Source organism: Sciurus vulgaris (genome assembly GCF_902686455.1).
Source record: "Sciurus vulgaris genome assembly, chromosome: 9".
Lineage (NCBI taxonomy): Eukaryota > Metazoa > Chordata > Mammalia > Rodentia > Sciuridae > Sciurus > Sciurus vulgaris.
Genome location: NC_136469.1, coordinates 73,547,725 through 73,566,675, shown reverse-complemented (window position 1 = coordinate 73,566,675; position 18,951 = coordinate 73,547,725). Strand labels below are relative to the sequence as shown.

The window sequence follows — 18,951 nt, the reverse complement described above, 5'->3', positions numbered from 1 at the left end:
GCATAAGAATAATCAAATATTTCATGTATATCCCTGTATTTAAGGCACACAGAATTGGAAGGTGGAAATGCAAGAGTCTCTTGTCCTGTTAAGCTCTTAGAGCCTAGTTAGAAAGATGGTGGTAAACATCAATAGTTAATTTAGCAACAGTGGTTCAATTAATAGTTAAAGTCACTTAGGAACTTCTGCTGATTTGCCGTATCAGTTGTACAGGAAATCAGTATAATATCATTGCTCCGAGAGCCTCCCTTTGTGTCTCAGACTGGTGCTGTTTTAGTCCAGGTTGCTTCAAACAAGAGACTAAATGTCTAACTTTTAAGGAAGCTAAGTCAGAGGTTTGGCTAATGTAACTTCACTGGATTATTTTTATTAAAGAATAAAATTTAAAAATCAGTATGTATCTGTGATACATTGATAGCTTTTTCACATGTACATGTTTTTAAATAAGAAAAATCAAATGGTAAAGAAAAGTCATTTTCGTTGAAAAGTATGTCAAAACAAAATATTTATTTATTAAAAAGAAAAGAAAAAAGAACGGAAAGTATGCCAAAGACGGGACAAAGCATTACTCCTGTGGGTATTTACTAAAACTGAGTTCATGCATTAGCTGCCTTCTGAAAATTCTTTATAAAAGGAGTCTTTTTATTCCTCATTCTCTTTATTATTCTCTCATAGAGTAACCTCCAAGTCAAGACATGTCAGTGCTCTTCAAATTATACCATAATTCCCGTTGGGACAAAAGATTGATGTTACAAAGATTTCTCATCAGTTGTCAATAACCTGTTAGTCAATATCTACCGTAACAAAATCCCCACATCACAAACATGTTAAAGATTGTTGTAAGATTTGTTAGAGAGTCCACCTTAAAGTTTGAGGAAGATAAATAGAATCTAAATTCTTTGGCTTGGAATGATTGCTTCTTGTGGGACAGTCCTGTTTAATTAGATGACAAACACAGAAGAAGAGTTTGTCATTGTTGATCAGTTAACACTTTTCTTTGTTTCCTTATTTTCAGCCTGAACCTCCAACAACAAACAAATGGCAGTTGGACAACTGGCTGACCAAAGTCAGCCAGCCTGTGGTGCCCGCTGAGGGCCCAGGGAGCACAGAGCCCCCTCGCCGGCGCCAGGAAAGTAAGGGTGGCAGCGATAGCACCACGGGTCAGGAACATTCTGAGTCCAAAGATCCTCCCCCCAAGAGCTCCAGCAAAGCTCCCCGGGTCCCCTCTGAAGGCCCCCACCCTGGAAAGAGAAGCTGTCAGAAGTCCCCTGCACAACAGGAACCCCCACCTAGGCAAACTATTGGAACCAAACAACCCAAAAAGCCTGTCAAGTCCTCTGCCCAGGCGGATTCTCGGGCCAGCTTGCAGGTGGAAAGTGAACCAGGACTTCTTCCCTATGGCTCAAAAGACCCGACCTCCAAAGATAAGCCCAAGGTGAAGACGAAAGGCAGGCCACGTATTGGAGGCAGCAGAGAGCCCAAGCCCACAGCGCCCGTCCCCAGTGAGAAGAAGAAGCACAAGAGCTCCCCCGCAGCCCCCTCCAAGGCACCCTCAGGCCCAGAACCCACAAAGGACAGTGTGGGAGACAGGAGCCCTGAGCACTTTGCTCTTGTCCCCCTGACTCAGAGCCAGGGCCCGCCCCATAGTGGCGGTGGCGGTGGCAGGACTAGTGGCTGCCGGCAAGCAGTGGTGGTCCAGGAGGACAGCCGCAAAGACAGACTCCCGTTGCCTTTGAGAGACACCAAGTTGCTCTCACCGCTCAGGGACACTCCCACCCCACAGAGCTTGGTGGTGAAGATAACCCTAGACCTTCTCACTCGGATTCCCCAGCCACCAGGGAGGGGGAGCCGTCCAAAGAAACCAGAAGATAAACAGCTGCCTACAGGGAAGAAGCAGGACTCTGAGAAGAGAAACTCAGACAACTCCAGCAAGTTGGCCAAAAAGAGAAAGGTGAGTACTGGAGACAGGCCTCCTGTGACTCTCTGGGATGGCCCTGGTGCGGGGTTGGGGGCTGCTGGGGAATCTTTGATTGGCTCTCAGTTTTTACCCAGCTCTGAGTTTTCTGAGAAGAGGCTGGAAATCTTTACTCTGATGAGGGGCACTTTGCTCCTTCTGAGTTCCTCTTTGCCTGCACTTTGATGCTTCTGGGTCCACAAATAGTCACAGCTGTCAGGTTTCATCTTCACTCATTGAAGAGAATGGATTCTTTTAGCATAATGTAGAATTAAGGATACATTTGTATGCATTCAGATAACACTGGGGTTTACCCCTTAGCCCATTAGATTCTGAATTACTGAAGTAACTGCTCTATATAAGTTTTATTCTTATAGTATGAACTTTTTATTACCAACATTACATCCATAGTTTATCTCCTGACACCTCACTAGAGCTGTTAAACATATATATGATAAGGAGAGCTTACTGAGTAACATATGCTGCTGGGTACATTGCAAAGTACTGAACATCTTTCATGATGATTTTTGGAAGTTTCATGTAAGGAATGGACATAGTAAACAAAGGGGGACAATCTCTGCATTATTTAAGACCCTCTTACTTGGACACACCACTGTTTGGGCAGTCTACTTTTCTTTTGAATCACTGAGCTCTGGGCCTATTATTTGCTTCTTCAAGGTGATGAAAGATGAGCACTTCCCCAGTGGTGTTCCCCAAGCTAGCCTGCTCAGGATCCCAAGACAAAAGGCACAAGAAGGGCCAGTTCTTTCTTGCTGAGAAGGAATAACATTTTTAACACTCTTATAAGCACATGAAAAATGTCTTACTCAGCTGTGGAACTTGAGCTAAGAATAACAGAGGGGAAAAAAATCATGAAGCCTGCTGTCATGTCTGAGATCCGACTGATTAATCCACTAGCTAAAAATAAAACACAACTTTAACAAACAGTAAAGGGCAACTGTTATCTCCAGAACCTTCTTGCATGGGACGTGAGAGTGTGCACTGCCACCACATCAGTGGCAGGTCAAGTGAGCTGGGATCAGGTGCTCACTGGTGGTGCTGTTTCATTTAGAAGAGCATATTTTCATGCCAGAAAGCTTCTAAAATGTCAAAAATGGAGTGTACATGCATGTGTGTACATGTGCAAAGTACAAAACTTTCAAAAGGAAATTGTCATGGACCTGCTGAGGAGAAAGATGTCTTCATCTAATGCCCTTGAGAAAGACTCATGCACTCATTGGCCTCCTCCTCCAGGGAAGTCTTCTGTTGCCCTTACCCCTGGCTGCCAGGGTTCTGTATGGTCTCCAGTGCTAACCAGTTGCATTTGGGGAATGGGGAGAAGCATTCACCTCACCAGGTGGAAATGTTAGACATTGGAGGTTCCCTCAGAGTTCTTAGCCTTCTCCATCCCCCAGTGCAAATCTAGAAACATTGCTTGTGACTCCAGAAAGAGAAACCTCAAGCTTTCCCTGTTGGCTGTCAGAACTGTGCCCTCAGGTTTTGGCTGAGCTCCTCCAGGGCAGCTCATTTATCTTTCTATTTAGAGCATGGAGAAATAATGATCCCTCATTTTAATCGAGTGCATGATTTCTTTAAAGCTCTGGCAAGCAGCTGAGAGATCTGGCCTAGAACAGTCCATCTGTCTTAGTTATTGACAGGGTGGAGGTCTGACCCACTGGTTCCCAACCCTGGCTATATTACAGTCACCTGAGAAGACCTTGGCAGTGATGGCAGGGTGCTCATCCCCATTGATATTTTTGAAATTCCTTAAGTAATCCTAACGCCTAGCAGGGCTGGGAACCACTGGAGCAGTGCTTGACTCCAGGGCCCCGGATCATGCAAAACTACCTCTGTGGGCTGAGAAATCCACCAGGTGTGCTACATTCAGACAGCTCAGATCTGGGCAGCCAGGAACTTGCCTGAGGTATGTCTTAGTTAGCAACTTACTTAGACGTTCTCAGATGAATGAGTATAGTCCACTGCATACTTAGTTCCTAAGCATTTCCTAAGTGTGTGTCCTTTGTTGTTTTGTTTTACTTCCTGCTGGTTTGGGTTACAGGTGGGAGGTATTGGGCATATTATATTCATATCCCATCCTTCCTTGTGTGGGACAGGCTGTCCCCTTCTCTCCTACCCTGGTTGTTAGTGCTTCCTGACTCTAGCCCTGACGAGCACGGTGGTTCCAGGAGGCAGCCTGGCATGTAGTACAGCCAGGATCCTGTGGCAGAGGAAAGGCTGTTTACTTTTTTAAAGCTTGGGTACTTCTCCCTAAATTTGGATTGTGGAGACTTTTTTTTTTTTTTCCCCATTTTAAGTGCGAACACTAGAAAAAGCTCTCTGAAGATGTAGTGAGAGCCACTGAAGAATATGCCTGATTCTTCACATAAGTAGAATTTAGTGCTTTTTATTTGAAGGCCCATTAGAGCCTGTTTCTCTCCTGAGCAAAATTTAGCAAATATCTTCTGAGGGTTCCCAGGTTCTTAACAACTATTTTAGACTTAAGCACATGTGAAGAAGGCCATAAAGAGTTGATGGTAGGGGCTAGGGGTACTTCTGTGGCAGAGCACTTGCCTTGCATTTGTAAGGCCCCGAGTTTGACCCCCAGTACTGCAAAAATGCCACCCCCCCAAAAAAATTAATGATAGTGAACAGCTGTGGTGAAGCCATCAAATATGGCACCTGTGGAAAGATACCTACTTTTCTCACTGCTGTAAAGGAGAGGGTAAGGAATCATTCTGGAGGAACTGTGAAGAAATTCTGAGGGAGAATAGGCATGAACTCATACAGTGTTCCTTGCATAAATTACTGAATTTTACCAATCTGATTGCACTTTAGAATTTAAAATATCACCTTAGGTTTTCTTTTATTTAATTCTTAAGCCAAGTTTATGTTTTCCAGATTTGGAAGAAAAACTAGAGTTGAGAGTCACGGTATAATACACAATCAGGCCAGTGCCATTGGAAGCATTCTGAAAATGTACCAACAGGCACTGGGGTGTGAGCCCTGCCATGCGCTAGGCACGTGTGTAGCTAATACCTCTTTTCACCCAAATCATCTTATAGATGGATGGCATGTCTTCATGGTCATTTAGACCAGTAATTGAACAAGGGGGCACATTTCTAAATAACTGCTTTACTAACCAAGAAACTTTGACATTTGGTGGGGAGTGCAGAATTTCAGTAGTATTTATGTGTGTTTTACACAGTGGCAAAAGTAAGTTGTATGTGGTAGGCAAAAGTGGATTTTTGTTGCTTGGGATGCTTTTGGTTTTTTACTTCCCTTCCATCCAAAATCTGTCTTTTCTTGGCTTGTCTCTGCAGATCAACATCCTCTGACTTTATTCTTAAAATCAAGGGGTTTAAAAGCCCATTCCTTACAATGTACTGAAGTGACTTAGATCCATCTTTTCATGCCTGTCAGTTGTTCTAAGAGCATCATACCCGCAAACCAAGGCTGTTTCTAGACATTCCGGTGCCTTTGTGTGTGTCCTCACCAAGGACGAAGAGTGATTAATTTGCCCCAGTGAACACAACCTGTCCTCTCATTAAGTCCCTTGGTGTGAGCTTGGATTAGGTGGCCCTGTGTCTTTTTGATGGACTTTCCAAAGTATTGTCTGCTTCTCCTCTTTTTGCATGCTTCATGTACTACCAAGCTCATTTGCTTTTCTTTGGGAGATTATAGTAGAGCCTTCGGCTTGGTGAAAGAACCTTAGCAATCTTGTTCAGACTGCCCACTTGTGTGTGTGTGTGTGTGATACTGGGATTTAACCCAGGGGTGCTCTACCACTAAGCTATATCCCCAGCCCTTTTTAGTTTTTATTTTGAGACTGGGTCTTGCTAGATTGTTGGGGCAGGCATCTGACTTGCAATCCTCTTGTCTCAGCCTCCCAAGTCAGTAGGTGACAGGTGTGTGCCACTGTGCTCTGTCAGCTGTCACCTTTCATAGATGAGATCTAGAAAGGTGCTAACTTCACTTGACTGCTCAGTAAAAGTAGTTCTGGAGTTCAGATAATTCCCTGACCTCTTTGGTGACAGGCTCCCTGGGCACAATTAGGTACCTAATTGACAGGGGGGTTTCCACAACCTATGGCAGTTTGGTGCCACCTCCCAATCCAGTGAGTTTTCCTGTTTCTCACACAAATTTCTATATACACACGTCGCTGGGGAGCTTCTTGAGAGGTGCGAGATCAGTATCTTGACTCCAGCCCTTAGGATGAATAGGACAGTTTCACTATCATCCCTGGCTCAGTCTAGTCCATTGCTCCCACCACTGCCACCTTGAGGCCCACCCACATCTGCCATCATTTCAGCTTCCCTTTCAGACTCTCCCATCTTCCCTCTTCACAGGCAGGCTGTATCTTTCCAACCAGAAACTCTGAGGCCCAAAATAAGTGCTTGTCCTGGAAAAATCCACCTTCATTTACCCCTGCTACCTGCAAGTGCCTACACGACAAGCCAGGTGCTGGGGCAGGCACCCCGGTGCCCTGGAGGCATTCTCCTCCAGAAACCAACTTGGCCAAGCACAGCCCCATCTCTTCCTTTTATGGTCTTAGTTCTTGCCCTTTAGCTCTGCTCTGTAGGTGGAGCAGCACTTGGCAGATCACCCAAGACTGCCTGACCTAACAGGTTAGGAAAAGCAAACAAGTGAGTTAGGACCAGATTGGCAGCCAACAGTCTCCTCTGTGGTAGGTGCTGGTACCCTTGAGATACTTACGCTTATGGAACAAGAAATTCTGAATCCCAGACCATTAGATTCCCTGAAATGGAGGCAATCTGGGGATAAATCACAGGGCAAAGGCACTTCATTTTTCTTCCTAAAGAGAATATGTTACTCTCATCTGATTTTTCATGAGGCTGCTTGACCCAGAAGAACCTAAAGAACAACATGCCTCCTATTTTTCAGCGGTACTTGGAACTTTGAAATTCAAGTCTCAGTTTCCTGATACTCAGTATTGCCTGGCCCCGACTTTAATGATCCTTCCCCCGGTCTATTCACTTGAAGTTGCTGTGTAGCCCTGTTTCCAGGAACCTCAGCCATGTCCTTGAGCTGCTAGGCTTATTTTCCCTGCCAGTTGAGAATGCTGAGTGCCTGCTCTGGGGAAGCCTCTGACTGTTCCAGACAGAGGACAAAGTTCCAAGTGCATAGTGTACAAGGAAACACTAACCTCAAACCACAGGTGCGACACCAGCTCAAGAGTTAGGCAAAATCAACAGATTTACTTTATTTAGTTTAATGGCTGCTTCTGCAAGCTTCTGGAGTATTATCTACATCTGAGTTGTTAAATATCAATTTAAAGCATATTATTTCCATAAGTTGCTAAATGCTAGCATTGTTAAGTGCTAGTATTGGAGTTAGTGTCTGGTGATTTCTTGTTTGTTGGCTCTTCTTTTGAGTCTATGATTGGCATAAGCAGAGTTTGTGGGAATTAACTCATTGTGAGTCTTATTTTCATGTGTGGTTTATAAGGTCTGCCACTTTTATTTATGATAATAATTAACACATTCTAAGCAACAGAAAAATATACAAACAAAAATGAACTCTGTTTCACCTCTGGACTAGTGTTTTCTTAAAGAGAAAGCTTTATGGATGGTTTGTGTTAGTTTTGTCTTGGAGACTTGTTATGTCATTAACTACCTGGAAATGAGTTTCTTGTGTGTATGTGTGTGTTTCACTAGCTCATCATGTGCAAGTTAATATTCACCTAGATATTTTTGCAAATTCTGACTTTCCCCAGTGATAAATTTCCCATTTTATTGTAGTGCTTGCTACGCCTGGTGTGCCACATCTAAGCTAAAACTCAAGATAATTCCCTGACCTCTTTGGTGACAGGCTCCCTGGGCACAATTAGGTACCTAATTGACAGGGGGATTTCCACAACCTATGGCAGTGTTCTGGTTTAACCCTATTAATGGTTCATTTTCTCTCTACTATGATGTACTCTCTGAAGTGCTACCACTGTGAATTGTTGAACAGAGTTTGTCACAGTTTCCCTGCAGGCTTCTCCTGGCCTCTGCCAGCACCTTTCACTTCTGAACTTTGCTACCGGCTGGTGCTCACAGAACAAGCCCCCATGTACAATGTCCTGTGGCATTTCAGTCATGGGTTTAGGCCTTGATTATGTACCTCATATATTATCTGTCTCCTTATTAGGTCCTTCAAGATACAGTTCCCCCATTTTCCCATAATGAATGGTTACATTTCTGCTGATTTATTTGTACATTATGCACCCCCTCCCCACCTCCCTGCCATGTGTCTATAATTCCTTGTGTTGGCTAATTAGAAATTCAGAGCCAATATGTGGCAAACTGTAGCAAACTGTATAGAACAACACTGCCCAATAGAAATATAATGTGAGCCACATATTAATATTAAAATTTTTTTTTAATAAAAAAAGGGAAAAGAAAGCTAATGGTGATAATTTTACTTAATACAAGATATTAATACAACATTCTATCTACCTGAAAATCATTACGTTCCCTCTTGGCACTACTTCTTCCGGGTCATTTCTCATTTCACAACAGCCATGTTCAAGTACAGGTGCTCTGTATGGGCTTGCTGCCTAGGCTGCTGGCGGGAGCCGGCAGGGCAGTGAGAGCTGATGGCCTTCAGAGGGTACACACCTTCCCATGTTTTTCCTTTTAATGTTCTAAGTTCTGCACACAAGACTAAAAACAAGTATCTTGGTGAGGCATGAATGAATCTATTTTGAAACAAGATGGTACATAAGTGAATAAAAGGGTTTTTCCAAAGGACTCTATGCAGGGCTGGTTCAAAGTACACACCTCAGGCACATGCATTTGCAGAAGGGAGGGATTTTGATTTTTTTTTTTTCCCCCCTATTTCTTGTTCTTTTGAGTAGTTCCAGGCTGTTTGTTAATGTCTGGGTAGACCTTGAGCCTAAACATCTAAATTTATTAGTTTTTCTTGGAGAAGTTCAGGGAAGGAGGAAGACACAGTGGTGAAAAATCAGTACCTTCCATAGTCAGTTAATTTGTTGTTATCCTTTATGGCTTAAGAGGATTTGGGATTGGTTGGGGATTGTCCTAGATTGACTGGTGTCCCAGATTTCTAACTCTGTGAACTCACAGTCGGGAAGTCTTGTTCTCACTGTGCAGCAGAGTTGATTGAAGGACTCCTACTCATCACGTCGCTGCCACTTGCTGGAGAGAGCATGTGCTCCTTCCTGAGCCAGTCCAGTGGCAAGGAGGCCACCGTGAAATCCTTATATTAGACTTCTTGTATGGCAGGTGTTCGTGGTTACAAGTAGCACAGGAGAACATGGAAAAGGCTCAGCTGTTTGTTCTTCTAATGATTAAATATATTTAGCACTTTAGTTGTATAAATGGGTGCTTTTGAATTACTTAAATCCTGTAGTTAGTTTCCTTTCCCTTCCATAGTCCCACTAAAATCATATTTGTAGTCCTTTATTTTTTATCATAATGTTTGGAAAAATACAAATGCATCTACATATGTCAGATGGGAGAGAGAGAGAGAAAAAGACAATATTGGGGGTAGTGAGATAGAGAGAGAAAAGACAGAATCCCCCAGTAACTATTTTTATTTTGTGGCATATCTTTGTAATTCTTTCTGTGATACTTGTAGAGGATTTTGTAGCCAGTTTTTTTTTTTTTTTTTTTTTTTCCTTCAGCAGTACCCTATTTTTCATTAGAGGTAGATTTTAAGTATTCCACTCTGAATTTTATACAAATACAATTAGTTGGTAGATGTAAGTAGATAATTGTTTTGAAAGAAGTGAGGGAAACTTCATAAAATCATCCCTGTGTTACTTGATGTGAAAATGGCATGTTTTATTGATTTTTTTTTTTTTTTGGTGCTGTGGCCTTGTGCATACCATACTAATTATTAAGCTTTTAATATTTAGAAAATCATCAGTGATGTGTTGAAGTGTGTTCTTGTCAACTATTAGTTTAGACATCACCCCCGCCCCTTTCTTTTTGGTACCAGGGCTTGAAATCAGGGGTATTTAACCAGTGAGCCACATCCCTAGCCCTTTTTTAATATTTTAGTTAGAGACAGGGTCTTGCTGAGTTGTTTAGTCCTTACTAAGTTGCTGAGGCTGACTTTGAGCTCACAATCCTCCTGCCTCAGCCTCCCAAGCCACTGGGTTATAGGAGATGTGTGCTACTGTGCCCAGCAGACATTACCCTTTTCCCTGGTATTGAGAATAGTCTCTTTTGTGCAAAGTCTTTCTCAATATAAACCTCATCAAATTTAGATAGCACCTCCCCGTGCCCCCACCCATCACACATGACATTTTAAGTACTGATGAGATCACTTTGAGCACATAGATGTCTCCAAAAGTTGAATTATTCTCTTTGTCTCTTCTGTATTTTCTTTTCTATTTTGTCTGTACATTTATCGTTTGTGACGTTTTGCCTTGCTTGTTATATTTCAATTAATAGGGTGAAACAGAAAGAGACTATGATAACAAGAAAATCAGACTGGAGAAAGAAGTCAAATCACAGTCCTCTTCAACCTCATCCTCCCACAAAGAATCTTCTAAAACAAAGTGAGTATGGAAATCGGATTGGGAACAACCTCGAAAGGTGACCAACTCTTCTTGAGTCTTCGAAAGGCAAAGAGAGTTTTCTGCAGTAGAACCAGTAGATTAATGAACTTGTTCTGGCTATTTTGAGGTTGTCGTTTTGTGTTCTCGTCCAGAAAGACTTTCGGGAATTGACAATTTGGCACACACAAATTTATATTTAGCAGGAGCATTTTCAGTAAGGAAAGTTTCCTAAATATATGGAATTGTTTTTTCTAACGAGAAGTAAGAAAGGTATTATTACTTCCCCTACTTTGCAGAATGGGCAGTGGAGGCAGAGAGAGAGAGAACAATTTGCTCAGAGTCACAAAAGTCCTGCCAGGTGCTGTAGCCGGGTTCAGACACCATGGGGAGGCTGGGTTCAGTGTGCTTTCGTTTAGAGATGAGTAAGGATCTGAAGGCTGACCAGCCTCTCACTGGGGAGAGAGATAACAGATGAGAATGGTCGTGCCAAGAAGGAGAATAAAAAGTAATTGTTATTTACTGATTTATTCAAGAAATTGCCTCACAAAGTGACTTGGCAAAAACAGTATAAAGTGTCATGATTGGGAGCCCACAGGGAGGTGGGAGAGGAAGGCGTTAAGTGTGGAGGCAGCTGCTGGGCTTGCCTGTTCACGAGGGCAGGGCACAGGCTGGGGAGCCACTGAAAGGTAGCAACATTTGGGGGTGAGTTAGGACCATTGTCACACTCTGCAAGCTGAATGAAAAGCTATACAGCTTCATCTGTTACTAATGAATGAGGATAGATTTCTCAAGGCATCAAAAGTCCCTAAAATTTGGCTCTTCTACAGCATGATTTCATACTCTGGAACACTGCAGTTTTTCATGCCAGCAGACATTTTATCTTTTTTTTAAAATGAAACTAAGCTGTGTGGTTTGTGTTCTGCCTCAGTTGAATTTTGTGTGATTTCACTCCAGGACATCCAGGCCCTCCTCAGAGCCTGCAAAAAGAGAAATGCTTCCCCCTCCACCTGTGTCGTCCTCATCCTCATCCTCATCCTCATCCTCATCCTCCCAGAAGCCAGCCAAGCCTGCACACAAGAGGCCGAGGCGGGAAGCAGACATGTGTGGCCAGGACCCTCCCAAAAGTGCCAGTAGTACCAAGAGCAACCATAAAGATCCTTCCGTTTCAAAGCACAGAAAAGTACAGGGGAAAGGCTCTGGAAGCTCCACTGAACACAGAGTAAGTAGGGAAGGCAGTGATTACACAAAATGGGATGTGTCGGTGTGCCTGTAAGTTTCTAACGATGGCACCTCAACGCTGTGCCTCTGTTTTAATATGTCAGTGGTGGTTCGCTTTAAAGTTGAACTCTGGGGAGGGGGATAAAAGGTAGTGAATATCACACAAATGTTAGGGTCAGTTTGTTCTTAGTAATCCAAAGGTAGAAAAATCAATAGGTTTTTGTACTAATTCTCTGTCAGATATTTTTCATTAAGAAAAGGTTACCCTAGTTCTTTCTTTGAATATTTGATCACAAATATTTCAATTATTGTTTATAATGGGAAAAAAATTAACCACTTTCTCAGACATTATTTCTTCCTATAATCTGGTCTCTCTGTGTTTGTATTAACTAAGAGATGTTCTCTTTGGTTCTATGAATTGCCTGTTCTCTGGGATTTTCTTAACATCTTTTTGAGTTTACAACCAGACCTAAAAACTTTAGTTGCATCAGCAGCTGGGAAAGTACATGACCCAGCTAACTTGTGCAGTGATTGATTTAAAATTTCTTTTTCAAACTACTATTTTGGGCTACTTAAGAGAGATGTCACTTTAGGACATTGATCTTAGGGTCATAGTATAATTCATGTGTGATTTTTTTTTTTTTTTTTAAGGGAACTTCTGGAGATACTGCAAATCCTTTTCCAGTGCCTTCTTTGCCAAATGGTAACTCTAAACCAGGGAAGCCTCAAGTGAAGCTTGACAAGTAAGAATTTGGATGCTTTCTTATTTTTCCTTTCCTGGTTTCCCTCTCCTCTGCATCTTCCCCTTCTCTTTACCTCTTCTCCTTCATTATTTGCCCCATCCTCTCCTACCTTTCCCCTCCTCTTCTCTGTCATCTTCTCGGTCTTCTTACATTACCTTAACCTCATCTAGTAATTTTAGGTTCCTAAGATCCATCTCTGCCTTTTCTTCTTCTTTTTCAGACAGCAAGCTGATTTTCACATGAAGGAGGCCAAAAAGTTGAAGTGCAAAGCAGAGTCAATGGTCAGTCTTGGCTTTTATTCCCTTGGTTGAATGTTTTGTGATTTAAAAAAAAAAAAAAAAAATGAAGCCAGGCATGGTGGGCCCATTCCTTTAATCCTGGTTATTTAGGAGGCTAAGGCAAGAGGGTTGCAAGATCTAGGCCAGCTTGTCTCGAAAAATGTCAGGAGCTGGGCATGTGTGTTCAGTGGTAGAGCTCCCGAGTTCAGTCCTCAGAACCAGGGCTGGGGATGAGGGGGATACTGTCGTTTTCATAGTCTCTCTTCTACCATATTCCACATCATTAAATATGTGCATGGGGGGTCATGAAGAGGGAGAAATCTGTTGGCCTACTATTGGCCGTAATATATTTAGAATAAGCAGGATTTTAATGAACAAAGGATAGGGAGTTTCAGTGGACTTATTTTCTTCTTTGGCTCTGTTGATTCAGTCTGATTATGGGCAAATTTACATAGTTCTAGTCATAAGTATTCTATCTAAATGAGTGAAAGTTGATCTACTGGGCAGTGATCAAATATGAGTGCTTATTTTTGTCCCACTGTTTCAATTCTTTGGATGTGAAAAATGAGTCCTGCTTTGAAAGTCAGTTATTTTATGCTCACTCTGAGACAGTTTACAAGGTGAGGAAGCCTGTTTGCATTACACAATTACCTAAAAGCCCCGCAAGACTGACCTGAAGGAATAGTTGACCAAGGCCAGTAAAATTTAAGATGAAGGTGATGATTGCACTATTGGTAAACATGCTTGAAGATATGAACTCTCTTTACTAATTGACCTGTGGATTTTCTGAAGATGGTGCTTTGTTGTTAATGATATACATAACTAAAAATACGCTTTCTCATCTTTACTGCAATATAATGAGATCATGTTTGCCCTTTGTCACATTTAAACTTCTAAGACCCTATGGCTTTTATTGAGTGTGTCCCCGAAAGCTAAACCCAAAACTGCATGTGGCAGGGTCCACAGGGACCTGAATCTGGCCACTCTGCAGGAGCCATTCCAACCTTGGCCTGGTGCTTTCACCCCAGCCTGCAGATGTACATCTGTTCTCCTACTCTCTAGGGAGGGACACACTGAGACTCTTTAGCAGGTCCCTGTGTAGCAGGGAAAGCATCCTTTGATTCCTTCCCATGCTGGGTGCCTTGAGGGAGCTCTGAACAAGATGCTCTGGCCCTATCCTACAGACATCCTGTGCCAGGATGACCTGAGTCAGATCATGGCTGCACATACACAATGGTGTTCTTTCAGCTGCTTCCTTACTGGAACTGTATGACTCTTGTGAGTTTTGTAAAAGAGTAAATATTTAGCACTATTATCCAATTATCTAAAACTTATCTTGACTTTGGACATATTCCTCATTAGATTCCCTCATTATTCAAATAATGCTCCAGGGAACTTTGTGTTTTTGTGTGTGTGTGCATGTGTGCTGGAGATTGAACCCAGGGCCTTGTGCTTACAAGGCAAGCACTTTACCGACTGAGCTATCTCCCCAGCCCCGGAACTTTGTTTTTAACCTATACATAGGCATGTCTTCTCTCTACGTAAGGCAGCTGGCCACAAGTGCCAGGACAGTCCTGGTTTATGTCCACTGCATCCCATTGTAGTAATTATACCCCATTTTGCTCTCAAAATCTGCCAGTTTGGACTGTAACCTGTCTGGCCACCCTTTTCATGATATTCTATCTTGATGGCATACCATCTCAAAGATGTGCACTTGGCATCCAGAGAGTTAAGAAGTGCACAGCTGAGTGCAGGGGAGTGCATTTCATCTTCACGTTTGCTCATCTTACTGAGTAGGGAAATCAGAACTCCATTGCTCTAACACTGCTTTGGGAGGGTGATCACAGGGATCATGCTTATTAGCCTTGCAAAATACTTAGGGAAGTGGATATTCACTAATCGCCTGTTAGATGGTAGTTTCTGTTGCTTCTGCCCTACGGCCAATATTAATTTTGGAAATTCCCTGACATAGATGGTTTTACATAAGATCATTTTGAGAATTAGATTCCCATCAGTGAAGCAAATGAATTGTGTGTCCTCTGCTGCTAATTGAGGCGTACTAATTTGACTCCTGTTCTTTTTTGTCACTTCTGAGCCTTGGCTCTCTAGGAAAAATATTTTGAAAGTAAGTTATTTTTAAAAGTTAAAAATTAAAAATTTCAGGGGACTAAGAGCCTTCTGAAGTATATGTATGCCCACATACATCTATGGATCTGTCACACCAAGTCAGGATTCACACGCATGTGCATATAGCAACTCCATTTGTTCCATTGCTGGTTAGACACAGAACAGTTTGTGCACTCACTGAGGGGAAGAGCTGTTTCTGCTCCTGCCTGTGGTGTGTAGCAGCAGTAAGTTAAGTAGCAGTTCTAAGCTACCTCCTTGCTGATAGGTCACTGCTCTCCTGTGTTGCTATTTTTATTGTCTTTGAACATATCAAATTGAGAGCATTGGGAAAAAACTACCGACTTGTAATTGTTAATCAGCTCCTCTCAATGTGTGGTGTGTATGCCACAGGTAGAGAAAAAGTGAGCTGCTTATCACAGTGAGGGTCATTGGTTGAATTGGCTATGTGCCACTTAAGGAGAAGAGCCTTAAGTGACAAAATATGTATTTACTTTTAAGGTGGCCAAGTTTCTGATTTCATTTATATTTCTATATTCCCTTAAAGGAACTTTGAAATTTTGTCCGTGGTATCTCAGGACTAAATGTCCCTGATGCCTTGTACTGAATCTAGGTGCCAAAGAAGATTAATCTGTTGGGCTCGAAAAGGAATGAAGATTATTAGGGATTATATTTAAGATGTTCCTAATCTATGATAAAAGTTTTCTACTTAAGATAAACCTCAACACCTACAAAGAAACTTGTGTCTGCGTTACTGTAGATGTGTAGAATAACCTATTTCTCAAGAAAGTTATGTAATAAGTAATTTTGTGCTAAAAACAAGGAATCTTGGTTCGTGTGCTTCCAGAGGTAGTGAAAGAGTTGTCTTAATACAGATTTGTTTTCTTATTTCTAATGAATTTTTGCAAAAAATTTTTTTTTGGTGGGTAAGAGCTGACAGGATTTGGTTCACTTTTAGTTGGTTTATTTCCACTTTTCTCTAATAATTAAACCAAGACAGTGGAGGAAAGTTTAAAAATGCAGGGAAGGAACTAAATAAAGCCTGCCTTAGGCCTAACAATGGCTGTGTTCTCCTACAGACGGACAAGGTTGGAAAGGCCTTCAAGTACTTGGAAGCCATCCTGTCCTTTATCGAGTGTGGGATTGCCATGGAGTCTGAGAGTCCGGCCTCAAAGTCTGCTTATTCAGTGTACTCAGAAACTGTAGATCTCATTAAGTAAGTGCCAAGTCACTTTGCTGTTCGCTCAAGTACTTCTCTTTCCTCACTTTATTGCTTTAATCTTTGAACCTTAGTGTGAAGACTGCTGCAGTAAAAGGGGAGCCTTCAGGTCATGGGAGCTGGGGCTCAGCTCAGTGTTAGGGCACTTGTCTGGTGTGAAAGGCCCTGGGCTCCATTCAGCACTGCAGAAAGATAAAACAATAAGAAGGCGTTGGTCCAAGAACTAAATTAAAATTGTGTTCTGACTGAAGTGCTAGCACAGAATAACTGAGTCAGCCATATCATTTTGCCAAGTACTGAGAAATGCTACACCTTTTTGGGACAGGGTAGTTTTTCCAGTTTAGCTTTCTTATCAGATGCCCTCTGGGCTCAGGTGTGTATTTGCCTGCATTCAACAGGGGGCTCAGTGAGGGCACAACTGCACTTGGTTTCAAGAGGCAGACAAACCATAGGTCCTGGTTTGCTGAATGGCCGGCATTGTTGCTCACTTTTTCTGTGTAGCACTTATGATTTCACATCTTCAGGAAAAATCAATTCAAAGAACAGTACAATACAATACCAAGATGAATTTGTGCCTGGGATTTTCATATTGTCTTTGTTTAACCTGGCATATTTTTATGTCTCTCTCTAGATCCACGATGTCATTAAAATCCTTCTCAGATGCCACAGCACCAATACAAGAAAAAATATTTGCTGTTTTATGGTGTGTAATTTTTTTCTTTACTAGCACTAAATGTGTTTTTGTTTCTTTTGATGTTAAAACATTTTGAAATGGGATTCCTCAACCTAATAGTGAAAGGCTAGTGAATACTTGGTTGAGGTTAATTCCACTGATGATTTCTGGGAAATGGCTCCTAATGCTGTTTTACTGAGGTTTTGGTGAATTCTTTGGTCTTATGGTTTAAACTGTATCCTTGCACATCTGTGCCTTTCTGCCAATATTGACTTTGGGCATTAGTCTGAAGGTACAGATTCTTGAGGCATACAGAAGGGAGCACACCCAGCGTGCTCATGAGACTTTAGGTTAATTGGCTATTTTCCTGTGGTAGAGCTAGTCCTGTCCACAAGGTGATACATATGTCACTTTAACTTCTGTTCTTCTGTTCTTGTTCACAGCATGCGTTGCCAGTCCCTTTTGAACATGGCAATGTTTCGCTGTAAAAAAGACGTAGCAATAAAGTATTCTCGTACTCTTAACGAACACTTCAAGAGTTCTTCCAAAGTGGCCCAGGCCCCTTCTCCGTGCATTGCAAGGTAATTATAAGTCTAACTTCAATAATAACAAAATCAAGTCATTCTTTATTTACCTTTTACTTTTGCACACCTCTCTCTCTCACACACACACACACACACACACACACACACACATACATATACACACACATACACACACACACACACACACACACACTTTGGCTTTTGGCTTTTCAAAATTGAATGCTTCATGTATGTGCTGATTTGCTTCTTTTGAGAACTATTTATAAACCAAGGTTGAGGCAGATTGGATAACAGAAAAGGGACAGTAGTCCCCTTTTATCCATGGTTGATACATTTCAAGACCCCCAGTGGATGCCTGAAATGGCCAGTAGTACTATATATATATTTATACATACTATGCTTTTTCCTATACATATCTTTAAAAGTTTAATTTGTATATTTGTATATTAGGCACAAGTAAGAGATTAGCAGTAAGGTCTAGGGGTGTTGCTCAGTGGTAGAGCACTTGCCTAGTGTGTGCTGGGTCCTGGGTGAGATTAACAGTATTAACTTATAATAGAACAATTATAATAATACACTGTAAATGGAAGCTGTGTGAATGTGATCTCTCTTTGGAATCGAGGCAAGACCATGGTTGACTGGAGTTAACTTTTGTGGAAAACAAAACAGTGGATAGGAGGGGGTTAGAATAATTGCAAAGAACATAGAGTCTAAATTTGAGAGCTTTGAGAATCTTGGATATGCCAAGAACACAAAACCACCAGGGGCAGAACCAGAGCCAGCGTCCTTTCTCTTCCTCTGTGATGTATCTTCTTGGCATATCAATGAACAAGAACTTTCCAGAACCATCTACCTTCTACCATCTTTAGGACCCACACCAGTGATACTAATGAAACAATTATAGCTAGCAAAATTGGTTCCCCCACTTTGTGAACCGGCAGTTGTTTACCCGCTGTAAAACATTGGAAAAATAGAATCCGTGTTCACTTGTTTGTAAGATGAAGATGGGCTAGTCTGCCCTGTAGCCCATGTCTAGTTTTTTTTTTTTTTTTTTTTTTTTTTTTTTTTATTTTAATTTGGTCAGATTCCTTGGGAAGTTCCCAGTTCTGATAGGTTTTGCTATTTTAAGAGTATCACTTACAAGACTGCCCGATTTCCAGAAATTCAAAAGAGACTCCCATATGGCCTCTCTTAAAAAAAGAAAACCCTGGTTGAGAAGCAGCTTCTTATTTATGAAAATTTCATGGCTCCCACTCTGAGATATTTTCTAATAGGTTGTTAGTCACATTATTTTAGGTAACTCCCAGCCAGAGCACCTCCTTCATCCTAACCCTTGTAGCCACTGTGGAAACAGCAGTAAACAAAGCAGACAAGAGTTGCTGCCTTGGGAAGCCCTATCTCTAGTCCTTGGAAATGTGTGTTCTGCCGGGCATGCTTAGGCTTATACAGCCCACAGGGCAAATGTCACAGTGTGAAACTGCTGCTGCTGACTCAACTTTCCATTTTATGTCCATTTTCTTTTTATGTCTTAGTGACCTCCCTGGTCTTTTCTCATTTGCTCCACATTGAGGCACATGTTAACTTGCATGGCCAGATATTTAACCAAGGGCAGAATACAGATAAGATTGAGTTTCCCAGTGTGTGACATTTCCCTGCCTGGTCTTTTT

The 18,951-nt window shown here is 41.9% G+C and overlaps 1 protein-coding gene across 5 annotated transcripts in view; it reads left to right on the top strand.

The window, feature by feature from the left end:
• The window catches only part of AFF1 (ALF transcription elongation factor 1), a 182,380-nt gene that overhangs the window by 155,997 nt on the left and 7,432 nt on the right, over window positions 1-18,951 (top strand). For all 5 annotated transcript variants that reach the window (XM_079153194.1, XM_079153192.1, XM_079153193.1 and 2 more), the window contains 8 exons: window positions 1,016-1,951; window positions 10,378-10,484; window positions 11,439-11,703; window positions 12,354-12,445; window positions 12,666-12,726; window positions 15,927-16,063; window positions 16,698-16,769; window positions 17,183-17,320. In XM_079153194.1, coding sequence (XP_079009320.1) covers window positions 1,016-1,951; window positions 10,378-10,484; window positions 11,439-11,703; window positions 12,354-12,445; window positions 12,666-12,726; window positions 15,927-16,063; window positions 16,698-16,769; window positions 17,183-17,320 — 1,808 coding nt within the window. The remainder of the gene's footprint in view (window positions 1-1,015; window positions 1,952-10,377; window positions 10,485-11,438; window positions 11,704-12,353; window positions 12,446-12,665; window positions 12,727-15,926; window positions 16,064-16,697; window positions 16,770-17,182; window positions 17,321-18,951) is intronic.